Consider the following 20494-nt stretch of genomic DNA (forward strand, 5'->3'; position numbering starts at 1 on the left):
TGTGTAATTATAGTGTTGTCAGATTGCCAATCTTTAACGTCCATTTACTGCCCGAAATATGCACAGGTCAAAATTTTGCGACACACATATCTGCATTGCTAGTATGTGAGGAATCGCTCTGCGAAGTCCGAGTGTGCTAATTTTTCATCACCTGTATATTGAAACGTGGAAAGTGAGATCTATGTATTGCCCAGGAGCTGTGAGAATGCTAGTGGATCAAAGAACAAAACTGAAACAGTGTATCACAGTACTGCAAGGAGTAAGGTGAACTCAAAGCAGGAGACTAGAAAAAAAAGAAGCTAATATATTTTACAGCCGCAGTGAGAGGAAGCACGAGTTTGGCACAGGGTTTGTGGCACATTATAAATTAAATCACCTTACACCTATTACTCAAGATTATCAGCACTCAGGACAAAGCGGAAATTCTTTAACTATTTTATAACAATTACCCATGCACCAGTAGAAGAAGAAGAAGAAGAAGAAGAAGAAGAAAAAGAAGATGATGATGATAAATTTCTGGAAAGAACATACAATGGCTGTCCAAGAAACAACATTAAAATAACAACTGGTGAACTAAATGCTCAAGTGGGGACAGGAAAGATCTTTAGACCAACAATTAGAGTTACAGCAAACATATTACAAGCAATGATAATGAACAAGACTTGAATTATTTACAGCACCTATAATATGGTAGTGGGTTCAACACTAATTCCACATAAAAATATACACAAAGAAACATGGGCGTCATCAGACGGAAGCATAAAAAGGAAAATCTATTAGTTATGAGTAGCTTAGAGACTCAAATACAGATTCAGATAATATTCTGGTCAAGGCACAAGTGAGAACTAGGATCTTCAACACAGTGCCACAAACATGGTTGATGAGGCCTAAACATAATACAGCAGCTTTAGAAGCAGGTGAAATTAGAGAACAGTATCAAGAGAGTATATATAACATGAATACTCAAAAACACTGGAAAATGCAGAAACATTGAATATAGTGGGAAATAATGAATGATGCATTGGATCATCAGCAAATAAAACGTTATGAAGTGATGTAAGGCATACGAGACCTCCATGTTTGATGCCGAATGAGAAATAGAGGAAAAGAACACATAGGTATTACAGTATACAGGAAGAATGATGGAAGATTATAAAGAAAAAAAAAGAGGATTGGAAAGTGGGACCACCAAAGAAGAAAGAAGGGTGGATGAAAGCATTGAAGAAATGGAACTTATGAGAAATAAGGGTGAGGCAAGAAAATTTTGCAGGGAAGAGAATGTAGCAGGGGAATCCTCTGATGGTAAAACAAGCCTAATAAAAGATGAAATGGGAAAAATTTTAAGTGAGGGGAAAGATATATGTGAAAGATGGCACTGACAATTTGACAATCTCCTCAACTGAGAATAATAATATCAAGAGATCAAACAGTGATACCATCATGCAAGAAATGAGGTGGTTGACAAATGATCAATGAAGTGTCTTCATGAATATAAGGTTTGGTTCTTTCCTGGAAGCTTTTGTGCACATGCCCCCTAAATCTGTTTACTAGTACTTATGGCCAACAACTCAATCAGCAATAATACTGGTTCACATGTTGATGGAGAACCACTTTTGATGACGAGATAGAACAACTTTATGTGGCTTTTCATATGTCCAAACATGATGACGGTGTAAATTAGTAATACCACCTACTATGAACTGTGCTTCATGTGTGAAAAATATTAGAGCAGGAAAGTTTGGATTTATAGTATACTGATGCAAGAAATACTGACAGAACATAACTTGTACATGGTAAACTACTAGCGACAGGGCCTGTACACATTGCAAACCACAGGATACAACTGTTGCTCTCTCAACAGGCTCCAGAATGTAGTATGCAGAACATTCACTTGCTATGCTAACTGTTGTGTGCTGACAGAAGGAGTCATGTGAACAGAATTCTGTAGTTAAACATATTATCGTGTGCTGTGGTTAAGTAGTGTGTAATTAGATAGTGTACAGAATACACAATGTACAGGGTATACTATAATATACTATGTTATATTATAGTGGGGCTCATTGCATTAACCTTTAGAAACTATTCTGGTGTAATATGGTACTCTGCCATCTTAAAATGAATACTATAATTTATTGACCTTAGTTTATTTTATTATTGTGTATGTACTATTGCATTCTGTATGACGAAGCCAATACCATTGTAAAATGATCTATGGTGAATAAAATTCCTGAATCCAAAATCTCTTGCTCTGCATCTGTGGTTGTAGATCTTGATCATCCCCCCCCCCCCCACACACACACAAAAGTAGATGTAAACGTCTCATGAGCGCATAGATGGTGATGATGACATTCAAATATCTTCTGATCTGGGTATCTTTGCTTTGGGTACCTCTGCTGGTGTAAATGACGAGCCAGTGCAGCAATGGTGTCTTCCTTAGTGTACATAAAATGAACTCCTGCCAGCTCTTGATCTGAGTAGATGTGAAAGTCAAACACAACACTCAATGACTCTTAACCTTGGAATTAACAGAATGGTTAATATTTTATGTCACAGCAACTACCTGTGAGAAGAAAAATATTTTGATAAATACCACAGTTTTGAAGGCCATAACCTGGAAAACAATCATTTCTAGACACATGTTATAAGGATTTTTTTTTATTGTCTACATATGGGGATTAAATACCTGAATTTATGCCCTCTATTTTTGAAACACCCTGCAGATTCATATATGTATGAACCTGAAAGTCAAGACTTTGATGTCCTTAAATATTCCCCTTCATGACTTGCTGCATACAACACTTATGAATATTTGAATGGCTATCTTTTGGAACTTGAACTTTTTTTCCAGTATCTGTATTAACCCAGAATATTATTCCATATTGGAGCAGCTGATGTATTATGTACTTCAAAGTGGTCAGCAGAGCAGAGTATAGATGCAAGTATAGGTGTAATAGGCACACAGTACTGCTTCAGTACTGTAGCAGTTTCTGAGCTTTGTGACTATATAACAATATTTACTAAGTGTGTTTTTATTCAATAACTATAGCTTTCTCTCATCTTAAAGTATCACATAGCAATAAACCTAAAAATTTTGTGCAAGATATTTGTTTAATAATACAGTTCCCTATCTTTAATTTAAGCCTATTTCTGACTTTGCTTCTTGTGTGCTTGAAATTAATTCATACAGTTTTCTTTCTATTTACAATTAAACAGTTTTCCACTTAAAACTTTCGGGTTGATAGGCCGTGGTCGAAGCATAAATTTATACTTTGACCACGGCCTATCTGCCCGGAAATTTTAAGTGAAGACAATACCAGCCGTGAAAGCTTACATTGTATAACGAAACAGTTGTCCATAAATCATTTCTCTGCCTCATCTATTGTTGCAGTCACTTTTTCTCATAAATCTGCATCACTTGCAAACCTCCATGCTTCACTGTTTAAAAAGGAAATACATCATCACAATATTTATGACAACAGAAAAATGTCCTGAATTTTCTGTCTATATTTAAAGTTGTGTCTTTGTCACATTTCAGCTTCCGCAGCATATTATTAAAAATCATTGAGTCCTCTCTGTATATATTTTTCCACTTACAGGTGTTTTTTTTTAAATTAAACTCTTCACTTCCAACTTATTTTAGTCTCTGTTGCTTCAGTATCACAATTACAAGTCTGTCTGTTTAAGAATACTTAATTAGTTACTGTAACACACTACTGCCTATATCTAATGACTCTCTACTGCTTTGCGATTGTACGAGATGAAGAGATTTGTCAAATGGCCTTTTTGTGCACTATTGTTTTTAAAATCGTGAATGAAATCATCCAGCACAATTGTGCATTTTGACCTGTGTTACTATCTATTTAGAAGATTTCTATTTTTTTATGAATAAGGGAAAATTATCTGCAAGTATATTTCACTGTCTGACAGCTGACAGGTACAGTATTCAAATTCTTTTTCTGTGTATTTAACCCTGTTAAGGTAATTTCTAACATAAATACATATATCTCCACATCTATACCCTTCTTTGTAAAAGCTACTGATCATTCCAAAATTGAGAATTTTAGATGAACAGTCTTGTAACCAGTAATTATTGATGCGTAATACACAGACTTGCCTTAGATCTTCACTTAATAAGCATCAAGTTTATCTAATTTGTTACTTAACCCCTGTACATTCTGAACTAACTCTTTAATAGAATTTTGACTTGACACGTTAGATGAACAACATATCTTAATGGTATTTGGAGACCTCTTTGGCAATAAAAATCTTTCAGGTTAATTTATTCATCCACAGATCACCTTACAGAGGTATAATATTTGTCATTAAAATACAGTGAAAATAAATAGCTCATAAACATACATACACACAGAATATGAAAGGAAAGGAACCACCCCAGAATTTGCCTGAAATGATTTATGAAAACCACCAAAAACCTAAATCAGTCAGACTGATCATACCAAACTCCATCCTCCGGAATATAGCGTCAGTATCTTAATGGCACCACTGCCTCATTTAACTGATCCATATTGTACAATATTCTTTTATTTACACAAAATTTACTATAGGTAACTTACGATTTTGAAACATATTTCTGTCCTTCAGCACTAAATGACAGCCACAGGTGATTCCTGAACCACCAACATGCCCTATTCCTTTTGCACTACCTCTATTCCGCTCAGAAAACTGAATCCAAGCCCGTAAACATACCACTATACTAGTGTAAATCTTCGTGCCCTCCCCCCAGCCCACTTGAAAATCTGGGATGACTTAGCTGCCTCCCATTTCTTATAATTGGGCATGTTGAACTTCCTTCTGCTGCTGGGAGTGTTAGTCCTGGAGTTGTTGTGGCTGCTTATCCTGGTGAGGTGGTTGCAGATCGTGTTGAAGTTTCCTCTGCTGTCACAGTGGTTAGTGTTGCTGGTTCTCAATATAATACTTATGTTCTTTTTATGGCTATCGTTCAGAGACGCATGACAAAGACAGAGGACCTTTTCTTGAGGGTGGTTTGAGGTGGTGATGGGAGGGGGTTAAATTTTATTATTTATTTTTCCATATAAAGCTAGTTTCCAGTACATTCATTGTACCCAAGACATTGGGTAGAAAACCCCTTTTAGATGTTGATTTTACCATCACCAAACATGTCATATAAATTTTTATAACTAATTGGATCCATATAGTAATAATCATAATTTGATTATAGACTGTACACTTATAACTTATTTCTACAATTAAAAGCATGTATACAATATTGCTAGACTGAATAAAACCTGTTTTGCAGTAGGTAGACTGTGACAAACTTTATAAAGTTTAGTACTTCAGGAAGAGGTTTTACATGTCTGGGTAATCTGTTCTATAGCTTTATTCCTGCATATACACCTTTTTGGGATAATGTGGTATTGCAATGACTGATATAAGAACGTGAGGAAAAGTGGATGTTAAATCTGTTGTTGGTATGGCCTGATGGACTTGTACTGGACAAACGTAAGGGGCGACATCAGCTCTAGTCTTCCTTAAGGAATAAAACAGGCTTTCGTGTATGGTGATTTTTGGAAACCAAGCAAAACAAATTCATTCTTTTGTAAATGTAGCCACGTTTAGAAAAACACGTTAAAAGTACTCTCCTACAGCTGATACGATGTATCGCCAACTGTAATTACAATCATAAAAGCGCTTCAGTGAAGTTCTAGAATTTACCTGTGACCACACATTCGTTGAACTTCGCGGCTTGTTTAATTTACTGGGTGGATAAAAGACTATCTTCTATAATTGTAGTCGCATCACCAGTACAATTTAAAGCGACCGCTGTCTTTCACAACACAATTTAGAGCGTCAATTTTTCTCATAGACGTATGTGTTTGTAGTACTTTCAAAGATTATTTAATTTGGCGGGTTGTATCTTCGCCCCGTTTTCAAAGCAATAGTGAGATATGAACCTAAAATGGCGGAGACTTTCGCCAGGAGAGAGTGCTTCTGCTGTACATTTAATGAATCTGATGTTTCCATTGTATTTAGATTAGATTGTTGACTGAAACTATGTTATATAGGTTAGTTAAAAAGTATTTGCTCGATAACTTTCCTTGACTGAAACCACATATTAATACGTGAAAGCGGAACTTGGAAAATTTGTTTACGGTCATATTTCATGAATTTTGTAGCCTTTATGTCGTTACAGTTACTTGTAAAGAGTTCATCGGGTAGAGAGAACATTTATTTGTACAGAGTATTACGTATTTTAAAGACTGAGACCAACCAAACACGCTAATCTTCCGTTTTCACTGACAGCAGCAGACGTGTATGACGGCGTGTTGTTCTGTGTGACAAAATCTCCAATTTCGTGATCACTGCCCGACAATCAAGAATGGAATAGTTTTTCCTTAAATGAATATACATTATAAGTGTCCAGTGCTTTTGATACGCTACGATGTGAAGTTTTAAGTGATGGTTCGGTGTTAAAATCTTTGGCATTTTATGAGCACGGACTAGTTCTGCTGTGTATTAGTGGTGTGCTTTCGAGAGTCGTTGGAAATGTAATTTGGCAACAACATTTGTTTACTGCATGCATGTCAAAATGGAACAGCAGTTTTTCCAAAATGTGAATGGTGCTAGGACGATGGCACCCGATGTAAATATTCAGTACATTGACACTGTAGATGGCGCCCTTCAGTATATTGTGAACCAGACGGGATCGGAACATCTGATTGCAATAGATCAGTCTACCGGCAGAGCACTGCAGATTGGATGCCCATCGCGCCAACTAATCATAGACAACTCATCTGGACAGTGAGTAAAACTAACACATTAAATTCATAAGTTTAGCACACATAGATGAACGAAGTGGAACAGACCAGGTTTATTATGTTCCTGCTCATAATAAATAACAAAGGAAGTTTTGCTACAGTCACATAATTTCTACTGCTAGGTTTTAAGAATTTTAACAAACGAAGTTTAGACCATCACCTCTGCCATTTTCACATTTTTGTTGGACCTTGCAAGTAACAAACATGTAACATTTGGACACAACAGTCAGCAGTAATTAGTGTACCACGAAGTAATTTACCCTTATGTTTACATCGCTCGTTAATTTCGTGTGGTGTGTTTGTGTATTTCAAATGTTTATATCGAAACTAGAAACCATACAGGAAACAAAAATAAACAAAGAGGAGTACTAAACATAAGAGCTTTTCTGCACCCATCAGGCACCAACAACGCTATGTGTCACGTTGCATTTACTTCTTTTATTTGAGATCTAGGCAGTGAGGTTATTAACTAATATTTAGTAGGTGATCAGAAAATGTTCAGAATCAGTAACCAAGTCTGCAGTGTCGTCTGTTTCAGTTGGACGAAAAAGTCATCTGTCATTAAGTTAAGTTTGTACTGATTACATTACTAATAGGGCCTATCTTTACAGTTCACTTTAATGTGTTAACTGGAAATCTGAATCACTTTGATAATTATTAGGACTTTGCTACTACTATTACTGCTATTTCTCTCTCTCTCTCTCTCTCTCTCTCTCTCTCTCTCTCTCTCTCTCGAGTTGTAATGTTTTGTGTATAGATTGTGTTTTAATTTACATAGATATGTTTGGGTTTTTAATTTTTGAGGTGGTGTTGTTTTGTTTTTGTTTTTCATAGTTGTAGGTGTTGGTTTTTTCATATCAGTAGTTATAGGCCTAGTTGACCTTTAAAGGTCAAGGGAAATGACCGATTCCAATTTTCATATGTAGGTATAGGTGTTTCGGTACTGTCAGCTGTGGTCAAGGGAAATGTCTGATTCCAGTTTCCATAGTTTTTGCTTTAGGTGTTTTGGTGTTGTCAGCTACTGTTGACCTATATAGGTCAAGGGAAGTGTCCGATTCGTGAAGATTTTTGTAATTTTTTTTTTTTTTTTTTTCTGTTCATCATCTTGTGTTTCGGGATCTTGACCTCCCCCCCCCCCCCCTCTCCCTAAAACCCCCATTTCCTGCAGTTGCCCCGTTAGTTTGTATTTTTGGATGGAGATGTTATTGTCTTATTTATATGTATTTTCGTGTTTATTGCCGTGTTTATATAGTGATATCGTAGGTGCCATATTGGAGACACTTAGAATAGAATAGCCATTTCCATCATATTGATGATGTCGTGGGTCAAAGCAGACGGGTGGAATCGGACACTTCTGTATTTCCCTGAAATTGGGGTTAAGCAAGTGTCAATTGTAAATTAAGCAGATGTCTTGCATTTTCCAAAGTTACAGACACACAACCAACTTTTTTATTCAAGTGCAGTGGCCCTATATGTTGTAAACATATAGGGCTGACTTTAGTGTTACCCGTTGTTCAGTGCATTTGGGGTGAAACTGCCTAAAACCTTTTTTTTTTTTTTTTTTTTTACGGCCTACACTAAAGAATATGAGTTAAAGTGTATTTGATCCAGGACCTAGAAGAATTGCATGTTACAAAATAACATACTATAATACAATAGTTAGGATTTAGTTTAAAAATGCATTTCGTGAAATTAATCAGTTGTTAGTTGTAGATGACACTTTGGCTTTTTAACTCTGAGAGTGTATCTCACTAAATGGATGTAGAAAACGTTATCTCACAAGCATGGTGACACAGTGGTTAGCAAAGTGGATGTGCATTCAAACACGTGTCGGGCCATCCTGATTTAGGTTTTCCTTGATTTCCCTAAATCACTCTAGGAAAATGCCGAGATGGTTCCTTGGAAAGGGCATGGTCAACTTCCTTTCCCATCCTTCCCTAATCTGATGGGACCAAGGACCTTGCTGTTTGATCCCCTCTCCCAAATAAGTAAATCAATCAACCAACCAACCAACCAAAACATTACCCACGTTATAATTAATTATTCTTTTTAGAGTTGTGATTTACACATAAGCTTACATGTCTTTAGATTCACTCCTTTGGTAACCTAACACATCACGCAATTGCAGTCCTGGTCTTGTGTATTTTGGTTAATATGCTATATTCTACAGCAGGAACCTAAGAAATACTGTAAAATCAGGAGTGGCTAAGAAAAGAAACATTAAGAAAGACAATATACAATTTTTGTCAAAGAGTAAGCTACAAATTTGAGTTGAACAGAATGCAAAGATAGATAAAATATTATTTTAATAAAAGTTCCAATGCTGCATCATTGGCAATATAATTTGCTTGACTATGTGACATGACGCTTGTATAAGATGTACATTAGTTTCCTTTAGATTTTCATTTATGTATGATGTGTCACAGTATTATAAGCATGCATAATTTTAATGTGAGACAGTTTTAGTGTAGTAGTGAACCTTTTAATGCTTTGACAATATCAAACAGTGGAAAATCTGGGAAGGAATAATGGCAGTATTATGGAAAGGATAGATTGCTACCCACCATATAGTGTAGATGATATGTCTTCTTCTAAAGTAAAAACACACACAGCCGTTGTCTCTGGCTGCTGAAGCCAGTCTGGGTTATTGGATGTAGGTTTGTGTAGCTTCTTAGGGGCAAGTAATTACAAGCAGACTAGTTGGTCTTGATTGCCCATTTTGATCAGTAAGCAAGAATAATTTAGACTCCACCGGGAGTCAGTTGGATCGAAAGATTTGCGGTCAAATAATTCTACTGTCAGAGGCAGTGGCTGTTTCAGTAAATACCTGATCTCTTTAATGTAAGTTAGCTCTTGGGATATAATTGATGGTGAAAACAAAGTTCTCTCTCCTATAAGGGGGAAGCTATGCTCTAGTATTGACAATTGAAGTAAAAGTGTAAGAAGAAAGACACTCTTCCCATATGGGAAAACACATGTAAATATATAGTTGCATTTAGATGCCATAACAAAAGGGATTAATTAGAAACCTAAAAACATAGTGTTAAATTGACACTCTAGAAATGTACACTGTACTGATTTGATGAAATAGTAATGGTCCTTAAAAACCTGAATCAATGTTTCAAGAAAACTAATTAAGAGGTTAATTTACACTCATTAGGTTAGACTCACAAAAAATGGAAAGTAATAACATCTAAGAAATGAAAACTCTGATGTATTACTGAATCTCAAATTTTACGCAAATCACTATTTGATGGATACTCCATAATTGCCACATATAAGTTCAGGCATATTGCTCATAGAAAATTGTTACTTTTGTGATGCAAAGGCCACAGTTATCACAAATGCTTAGTTGAAAAGGATTACGTGTGTACAGGAGAGACAAATAGGAGAGGTTATGTAGTTTAGTGTTTCCCACACTCACTCACTCAGTCATAGGGGTAGCGTATATGAGGGTAGAAAGCCTTAAAAAATAAATAAATAGACACACACTAACTTTTGGTAGCATTTTTACCCTTGTGTGATTGAGCAGATACGGATATTTTGAACGAGGTTCGACCAACGTATAATTGGCATTTGTTAGTTGATATATTAGCATGATGCTGTTTTTTGTTGGGTTATAATTTGTATGTCTGAGGTACTCCTAGAGTGTCATGCGACGATGTGGGGTCTCCTTATGATATGCTTGCATCATATACAGTGCTTCCTCAGAGTCTGCAGTACTGTGCGCCATGCCATTGGACCCTACTGGAAGAGTTCTTTGTCAAGGGGCTTCTCAACATTCAAAGAATAAATGTGGAAGATTCAATGTAAAACATTTCAGCTAGTTCACAGTTGATATTGTTTCCGACTTAAGAACATGTCACTTTTGTCAGTGCAACAATTTGATGTTCAAAAATCTATACATGCCTAATAAAAGGAAGTCATTGTTCAGTATACAGACCTTCTATCAATAGCTTGGAAACCTTGTAAGAAGAGTTTTTTTTGTTTTGTTTTTTGAGATTTTGCAGGGTTGTCATTTGACCAGCACTACGGAACTGGAAGCGTCGCACATCGTCACCAGAAACCTTCACAATGTCAATTGTGAACTAACTGAAATGTTTCACATTGAATCTTCCAGCTGTTTTTGGCAAATAACTTCTACAGAAGGGTTCCATGGCATGGTGCATGACATTGCAGATTCTGAGGAGGCATTGTATGTGAAGTAAGCACATCGCAAGGAGACCCAACCTCAAACATACAAATTCCCACAAAATGAAAACAGCCCCTATACCTACATCTAAATCTATACCCTGCAAACCACCTTGAGGTGCATGGCAAAGGGTTTTCCCATTGTATGAGTTATCCATACAAAGTGTTACACCCACATGTTTCTATGAGTTGGAAAATTCTGACAGAGACTCAGTGATATTATAGTCATATGATACTATGTTTTTTCGTTTTGTAAAGTATAAAATTTTACATTTCTCAACATTTAGAGCAAGTTGCCAATCTCCGCAGCATGTTGAAATCTTATCAAGCTCTGACTTAATGTTCATGCAGCTTCTTTCAGATAGTACTTCATTACAGATAACGGCATCATCTGCAAAAATCCTGATTTTACTCTTAACACTGTCTGCAACAGCAAGGGTCCAAACATACTTCACTGCGTCACGTCTGAAGTTACTTCTACATCTGATGATAACTCTCCATCCAAGATCCAAGGTAACATACTGTGTCCTAAATAAAAATATGGCATTTCAGTCTTTGATCGCTATTTTTTATTTTGAATGACCGGTTTCAGGCTAGCTGCCCATCTTCAGGTCTGTGTGTCCCTTTTGCATCTCCTTCAGTCTTGTTGAGCCATTGGAGACTGATTCTCCACTTTATCATTTTCTGATACATTCGTATTGATGATACCAAGTCTGCCCACGCCCCTCTCAAGTTCCCCTCAGCTCTCGTGTGGGTACATGTGTGGCGTTCACAGGGCCCTTAGCTACTGTAGCCTTTCTCTTCTCGTGGACTCATTTCCTTCCCGACATCCCCTCCTTCCCATCCTAGCTCTTCACCCTCCTGTGCTTCCTACCCCCCTCTCCTCTTTCTCCCTCAGTGTTTCCCTCTATGATGACCCAGCTATTTCCTTGGTTTTTCTGTTCCTTTTCAGTCTTCTCTCATGTTCCCACTCTCCCTTTTTTTTCCAACGTTTTCTGGTCCTCCTTGGGGTTTGACTTCCCTTTCAAAATTTTGTTTCTGTTGTGTGAGCCATTTGGGGAAGAACTTCCTCTCTAGTGTCTCTGACAGGAGTTCCTCTCCCTCCCCCCTCCTTCATCTTTGCTTCCCTACCATAGCCTCCAACTCTCCTCTTTGCTAGGTGACCAGCTGACCTGCATGTGTAGCTAGTCCGTATGGTGGGATGGTTATGTACCAGTCTGGCTGAGCCCACTGACAACACAGGAATCACACTTCCGGTACCTACACTATCATTGCCTCATGTATGCCTAGGAGTGGTTGCTAATCCTTTTGGGCATCAGGACTCCCAGCAATGAACGCCGAGCCATGAAGCGTGCTAATTTCTGTAGCTCTGGCCACTCTTTTGTGACTGTCTCCTCAGACAGGAGTGGTTCTCTCTCTGCTCCTATTTTTTGCTTCATTGGTCCTTTCCGTCCTGACCACCCCCTGGAAGGAGGGCCAGCTCCACCAGCTTAGGGCTAAATCCTTTCCCTGTTACTTAGTTTGTCCCAAGATAGATGGGGAGACACTTGCTGTTACCAAAGTGCTCTCTTTTACAGTACATATCGAAGATAAGTTTGATGACGTTGAATCACTTTGTAATGCACAGTCTGGTTCCATACTGATAAAAACTTCCTCTGCCAGTGAGTTGGCTTCCCTTCGTGCTTGCAAAAGCTTAGAAGATCTCCCACTGAGCATTATGCCATATCAGTGCTTAAATATGACCCAGGGCATTATTTTCCACAGAGACCTTCCCCTTCGATGTAACCCGGAACTCTGGACTAATCTGGAGTGGCATGGCATTCAGTTCATCTGGTGAGTCCCAAGAGGTCAAAGGGCATTCCCAAGAGGTCTTTGCTTTTGAGTGGTACCCTTCCAGAAAGTTATGGTTTACCATTGTGACGTGAAGCTTTATATCCCACCTCCCATGCACTATTTCTGGTGCCTCAGGTTTGGTCATGTCTTTGCAATGTGAGGCACATCCTGTTTGTGATGGCTGTATCGGCCCTTTCCATGCAGGGAGTCTTTGCACCCCACTGCCCAAGTGTATAGCTGTTCTGGCCCACATTCTCCTTGCTCAGCAGATTGCCGAATCTATCAAAAGGAAAGACAGATTCAACAACTTAAAACTCTCAGCCATCTCTCATTCTGAGAGGCCCGACAGAAATTAAACTGTCTTCACTCTGTCTTTTGAACATCTATCTTTGCTTCTTTTACGTCCTTTCCTCCCTCCTCCCATCTGTCCTGTCCACATTCTCTTCCATCATGGAACTGCTCATTCTCCTTGGCTGCAGAAGAAACTATTTTCTCTGGCACCTTTCGGGGACTCCCCCTGCGGGTGCAGGGTAAGAATAGGCCCAAGGTATTCCTGCCTGTCGTAAGAGGTGACTAAAAGGAGTTTCAACCGTTTCGACCTTCCATGTGATGGTCCCCCTTGGGGTTTGACCTCCATTTTTCAAAATTCTACAGAAGTACGAGCCTTTTGGGGAAGGACGCCTTACGTGGTGTACCACTGGTCCTCAGTGCACTAAGACCTTGGCACTCAGCATTGTACCGGCGTTTTAACCATACCCACTATTCCTCAAATTGGGCCTAAACGCCTGATGGGTTGTACAAGTTATGCCCATAGTGCGTCCCCATCTGCACCTACGATCGTGATGGACTTTCCATGGCACCAGAAATCCAGCATGGTAGCCAGCCCCTTGTGGTAGGGTCGTCATGTACCCTCTAGGTTGTAGCCCCCTGACAACACAGGGATCGTACTGCCGATACCTGAGCTGCACCCTCCCCACGTCGGCCAAGGAGTAGATGCCCGTCTCCTTGGGGCATCAGGACTCCCGGCAACGGTCATCCTGCCAGGTGGCCCTTGCTGAGGCTGGGTGGCGCCCGTGGGGAGAGCCCCTGGTCGGAGTGGGTGGTATCGGGGCGGACGTTTCGCAGATGAAACGTCAACACGTATCAGGTCGCTCTGCAGCCGAGTCTTTCAAAAGAAAAGGTACCGTTTCTAGTTCTGGTTCTCCTGCCCTTTCCCCCTTGGCCACTCCATGGGAGGAGGGACAGGCCCGCCGGCTTGGGGCGAAGTACTTCCCCTGCTATTTGGTCTGTTCTCGAACCGATGGGGGGACGTTCGCCACCTCCAAGCCCATGTTCTTTGTTCAGCACATTGAGGACGTCTTCGGGAAAATCGAGGCTCTCAGCAAGATGCGATCAGGGTCCGTTCTTATCAAGACCACCTCTGCCACACAGTCGGCGGCACTCCAGGCGTGCGACCGCCTAGGGGACATCCCAGTATCCATTGTCCCACATCTGGCACTAAATAGGACGCAGGGGGTTGTTTTTCATCGCGACCTCCTGCTGCAATCTGATGAGGAGCTCAGGGCCAACCTGGAGCGCCGAGGCGTGCATTTCGTCCGGCGAGTCCAGCACGGCCCCAAAGACGGTCGCATCGACACCGGGGCCTTTATCCTCGCCTTCGAGGGGGACATTCTCCCGGAGAAGGTAAAGGTGATGTGCTACCGGTGCGACGTGCGACCTTACGTCCCGCCTCCTATGCGCTGTTTTCGGTGTTTGCGCTTTGGGCACATGTCATCACGGTGTGAGGCTGAGCCCCTTTGTGGCGATTGCGGACGTCCTCTTCGTGAGGAACATACATGCACCCCACCATCTCGGTGCATTACTTGCCCTGGCCTCCACTCGCCTAGATCCTCAGACTGCCCCGCATATCAGGAGGAGAAGAAGATACAAGAACTCAAAACTTTGGATCGGCTCTCTTATTCTGAGGCCAGGAAGAAGTATGACCGCCTCCATCCCGTGCCGTTGACCACTTCGTTTGCTTCAGTTGTGTCCCCTCCTTCCGCGGTATCCTCACCCCTATCCTGTTCCCCCTCCGCCTCCTCCCCCCATCCGGGGTCTCTGCATCCGCCTCCCAAATCCCTCCCTTACAAATCCTCCTCCCCTGTGGCCCCCGCCCCCTCTGCCCCAGGGGCCACCATTCCTCCTCCTCCTCCCCCCCGCCGCCTGAGAAGCGATCCTCTTCTCAGGCGTCCATCGGGGAAACGTTCCGGACCCCAGCTCCAGAGGTCCGGCGTTCCAAGACAGACCCCGCGCGTGAGGACCTTCTTCCGTTCCAGCCCACCACCCCTGTGCCTCCTCGGACTTCCAAGAAGGCCTCCAAGAAGAAGTCTCTATCCCCCTGTCCACCCCGGCACGTTTCGTATGAAGCTCCATCCGTGAGTCGCTGCTCCCGGCCGTCCTCAGTTTCGCCAGGACGCTCTGCTGCCAGGCGCTCAGCTGGCCTCTCGTCGGCAAATGATGCTGCCCCTCCTACACCACCAGGGACAACGGCCGCAGCTGGTGACGACTCAATGGAACAGGATCCGCCTCCCACCGGTTGTAGCGTTGTTCCCTCGAAACCTGGCCCTCCGCGGCCGTCGAGGTGACCAGCTCTTCCCCGTCTCGTTCCCCCTCTTTTTTGACTAGCGATGGCCTTGTTACATTGGAACATAAGAGGTATTCGATCTAATCGGGAGGAATTACAACTGCTCCTCCGCCTGCACTTTCCGCTCATCCTTGGTCTCCAGGAAACCAAGTTGCGCCCGACTGACCGTATTGCCTTTACCCACTATACTTCGGAGCGGTATGACCTCACCCCTGTGGACGGTATCCCAGCTCATGATGGGGTCATGTTGCTCGTTCGGGACGATGTCTATTACCATCCCATCCCATTGACCACCCCACTCCAAGCAATAGCTATCCGCATTACTCTTTCTGCTTTTACTTTTTCAGTTTGTACCATCTACACTCCACCGTCATCTGCTGTTAGCCGGGCTGACATGATGCACCTGATCGTTCAGCTTCCCCCGCCGTTCTTATTGTTTGGCGACTTCAATGCCATCATCCCCTTTGGGGCTCTCCTGCATCCTGTCAAAGAGGCTCACTCTTGGCGGATGTCTTCAACCATCTCAATCTTGTCTGCCTCAATACTGGCGCCCCGACTTTCCTCTCGGACTCTACTCATACCTACTCCCACTTGGACCTCTCGATCTGTTCTACCACTCTTGCCCGTCGGTTCGAGTGGTATGTCCTTTCTGACACCTATTCGAGCGACCACTTCCCCTGTGTCGTTCGTCTCCTGCACCACACCCCATCACCACGTCCTTCGAGCTGGAACATACCTAAAGCTGACTGGGGACTTTACTCCTCCCTGGTGACCTTTCCGGACCACGATTTTCTCAGTTGTGACAGTCAGGTCGAATACCTCACGGCTGTTATCATCAATGGTGCCGAACGTTTCATTCCTCGTACTACCTGTTCTTCACATCGCGTTTCCGTCCCCTGGTGGAACGAGGCTTGTAGAGACGCTATCCGTGCTCGACGACGTGCTTTACGCACCTTTCGCCGCCATCCTACGTTGGCGAATTGTATTGAATACAAACGACTCCGAGCGCAATGCCGTAGAGTCATCAAAGACAGCAAAAAAGCTTGTTGGGCCTCTTTCACCAGCTCCTTTAACAGTTATACTCCCTCTTCCGTCGTTTGGGGTGGCCTGCGCTGGCTGTCGGGCATTAAGGCCCACTCCTCGGTACCTGGCCTGACGTCAGGTAATGAGGTCCTCGTTGATCCTGTGGCTGTCTCCAACGCCTTCGGCCGGTTTTTCGTGGAGGTTTCAAGCTCTGCCCATTACCACCCTGCCTTCCTTCCCAGGAAAGAGGCAGAAGAGGCTCGGCGACCTTCCTTCCACTCGTTGAATCTGGAAACTTATAATGCCCCCTTTACTATGCGCGAATTCGAACGTGCGCTTGCACTGTCCCGGTCCTCTGCTTCGGGGCCAGATGCCATTCACGTTCAGATGCTGGCACACCTTTCCCCGGCGGGCAAAAGCTTCCTTCTTCGTACCTACAATCGCGTCTGGACCGAAGGTCAGGTCCCCATGCGTTGGCGTGACGCCGTCGTTGTTCCTATACCCAAACCCGGGAAGGATAGACACCTTCCTTCTAGTTACCGCCCCATTTCTCTTACAAGCTGTGTCTGTAAGCTGATGGAGAGCATGATTCATGCTCGGTTAGTCTGGATTCTGGAATCTCGACGGCTACTTACCAATGTCCAATGCGGCTTTCGTCGCCGCCGCTCCGCTGTTGACCACCTTGTTACCTTGTCGACATTCATCATGAACAAGTTTTTGCGAAGGCGCCAAACGGTAGCCGTGTTCTTCGATTTGGAGAAGGCTTATGATACCTGTTGGAGAGGAGGTATCCTCCGCACTATGCACAGGTGGGGCCTACGCGGTCGCCTGCCCCTTGTTATTGATTCCTTTTTAACGGATCGAAAGTTTAGTGTACGTGTGGGTTCCGTATTGTCTGACATCTTCCTCCAGGAGAACGGAGTGCCTCAGGGCTCCGTCTTGAGCGTAGCCCTTTTTGCCATCGCGATCAATCCAATTATGGATTGCATTCCACCTAATGTCTCAGGTTCTCTCTTTGTCGATGACTTCGCGATCTACTGCAGTGCCCAGCGGACATGCCTCCTGGAGCGCTACCTTCAGCGTTGTCAAGACAGCCTATACTCATGGAGTGTGGCAAATGGCTTCCGGTTCTCTGAAGAGAAGACGGTTTGTATCAACTTTTGGCGGTATAAAGCGTTCCTTCCGCCATCCTTACATCTCGGACCCGTTGTTCTCCCGTTCGTGGAAACAACTAAGTTTCTAGGGCTCACGTTGGACAGGAAACTGTGTTGGTCTCCGCATGTCACTTATTTGGCGGCCCGTTGTACACGTTCCCTTAATGTCCTCAGAGTTCTTAGTGGTTCATCTTGGGGAGCGGATCGCACTGTCCTGCTTCGCTTGTATCGGTCCATAGTCCGATCGAAGCTGGATTATGGGAGCTTCGTCTACTCGTCTGCTCGGCCATCCCTCTTACGCCGTCTCAACTCCATCCACCATCGGGGGTTACGTCTTGCGACCGGAGCCTTCTACACTAGTCCTGTCGAGAGTCTTTATGCTGAAGCTGCTGAATTACCATTGACCTACTGGCGCGACGTACTGCTGTGTCGGTATGCCTGCTGGCTGTTGTCAATGCCCGACCACCCCTCTTATCAGTCCTTCTTCGCCGATTCTCTCGACCGTCAGTACGGGTTGTATGTGTCTGCCCTGCTGTCCCCCGGAGTCCGCTTCCGTCGCCTGCTTCGACAATTGGATTTTGCCCTCCCTACCACCTTCAGAGAGGGTGAGAGCCCGACACCACCTTGGCTCCAGGCTCCGGTTCATATTTATCTCGACCTCAGCTCACTCCCGAAGGAGGGTACTCCGGCTGCAGTGTATTGCTCACGGTTTGTCGAACTTCATGCTCGACTTGCCGGTCACACCTTTATTTACACCGATGGCTCCAAAACTGACGATGGTGTTGGCTGTGCCTTTGTCGTCGGGGCCGCCACCTTTAAATACCGGCTCCTCGACCAATGTTCGAGCTTTACGGCCGAGCTTTTTGCTCTCCATCAGGCCGTTCAGTATGCCCGCCGCCACTGCCATTCATCGTATGTACTCTGCTCTGACTCACTCAGTGCTCTTCAGAGCATTGGAGCTCCCTATCCGGTCCATCCCTTGATTCAACGGATACAGCAGTCCCACCATTCTTTCGCTGATAATGGTTCTCCTGTCAGCTTTCTGTGGGTTCCCGGACATGTAGGAGTGCCTGGGAATGAGGCTGCGGATGCTGCAGCCAAGGCTGCAGTCCTCCTGCCTTGGCCAGCCTCCCATTGTGTCCCATCATCTGACGTTCGTGGGGATGTTTGGAAGAGGCTTGTGTCGTTGTGGTGGGATGCTTGGTCATCCCTCCAAGGAAACAAGCTCCGGGCAGTAAAACTGCTCGCAACTGCTTGGACAACCTCCTCCCGACCATCTCAGCGAGAGGAGGTCCTTCTGACCAGGTTGCGGATTGGGCATTGCCGGTTTAGCCACTGCTACTTGCTCTCTGGTGACCCAGCACTGCAGTGCCCTTGTGGTCAGGCATTAACAGTGCGCCATGTTTTATTGTCGTGTCCCCGCTTTAGTCAATCTCGTGTTGTCCTGTCCCTGCCATCTACTTTACCGGATATTTTAGCTGATGACGCTCGAGCAGCTGCTCGTGTTCTGCATTTTATAACTTTGACTGGCTTGTCCAAAGACATCTAATCTTTTTACTTATTTTATCTACATCTTTGTCGGGTCTTTCTGGTGTCCCCCCTCCCCTTGATTTTTACTAGATTCCATGTGCTCTAACAACAGTGACTGGGCGCTAATGACCTCAGTAGTTGAGCGCCCTTAAACCCCACAACAAAAAAAAAGACACCTTTCGGGGATGGAGCTCCCTCTAGGAAACCCCTCCCCAGTGCCTCCAGCACAAGAAGTCGAATGTGGGACCCATGGTCCTTGGGCCCCAGGGTCATTAATTCTCTTTCGGGTGCTGATGTTACTTTGACTTGCCCTCTCCCTGACCACATCTCTTGCTGTCCAAAGGATGAGGAGCAGCATAAGTCTAGGGATGAACCCCCTACCCAGACATCCCAGGCCGCTTTCCCTCCTCCCTCACAATCAAGGTCTGATTTTACATTTGTGAATGTCACTCCGTCCTTACTGGTGATGGACAATGACTCAGCACAATGACCAATTATGATCCATTTGACTTCCATCTAGCATCTTGTACTACTCTTTTCCAGTGGGACTGTAATGGTTGCTGTTGTCACCTTCGGGAATTGCAGTACCATCTTTCTTTCTACTCTGCAGCTTGAATTTTATTACAAGAATCTCATTTTGCAGCTACTCACTGACTCTTCATTGTTTTGAACCAGGTTGGCCCTTTACAAGCTTCCGGTGATGTCTGTACATTGGTCCACACAGGTGTTGTTAGTTTCTGGGTTCTTCAGACCCATTTAGATTCTACACAGTATAACCTCTTTAGCGCAAACTCGCATAAGACGAACTCACGGTTAACACGAAAAAAATATTGGTCCCACCAGGAATACATTAGTTCTTATGGTATGTTTTATTGGTTAACACGAATTTCAGTTAAGGCAAATTACAAACTCTGTTTCAGTTCCTAGTGTAATTAAATTTCACTGTAACACAAACTTCTGACCTTAGAGTGCTCTAAAATGTATTTTTTTTTTTTTTTTTTTTTTTTTTTTTTCTGAAATGAATGTAGGAAATGTAGCTACAAAGCTAATTATACTTATTTTTGACTGGTTTTTAACGTTGGTAGCCGTGATTATGCCTCAACAATCAGCGTATGCTGTGCATTGTAAGACATTCAATAATGTGTGCAGAAGCATTTAGGAACATACTCAGTGACAGATTTGACAAGTGTTCTGTTAGTCGTAGACGCATCGAGTTAGAATACTGAATAAAAACTACAGTTACAACCGGTACCGGAGCACGCGAAAATGGCAAAGAGGAAACCATTCAGCTGTAAATGTACAGTTAAAGCTTAAGATTCTAGATGAAGTGGACTGTGGTACCA

The 20494-nt window shown here is 43.0% G+C and overlaps 1 protein-coding gene across 5 annotated transcripts in view; it reads left to right on the top strand.

Moving 5' to 3' along the window:
• Window positions 1–5982: 5982 nt before the first annotated feature.
• The window catches only part of LOC126418458 (protein piccolo-like), a 344054-nt gene continuing 329542 nt past the window's right edge, over window positions 5983–20494 (top strand). For 4 of the 5 annotated variants that reach the window (XM_050085225.1, XM_050085226.1, XM_050085228.1 and 1 more), the window contains exon 1: window positions 5986–6780. In XM_050085225.1, coding sequence (XP_049941182.1) covers window positions 6557–6780 — 224 coding nt within the window. In that variant the 5' untranslated portion in view covers window positions 5986–6556. Of the gene's footprint in view, window positions 6781–20494 lie in introns of all 5 variants that reach the window. The other variant, XM_050085227.1, reaches the window with a different exon arrangement.

The sequence above is a fragment of the Schistocerca serialis genome, chromosome 9 (genome assembly GCF_023864345.2).
Source record: "Schistocerca serialis cubense isolate TAMUIC-IGC-003099 chromosome 9, iqSchSeri2.2, whole genome shotgun sequence".
Classification (NCBI taxonomy): Eukaryota; Metazoa; Arthropoda; class Insecta; order Orthoptera; family Acrididae; genus Schistocerca; species Schistocerca serialis.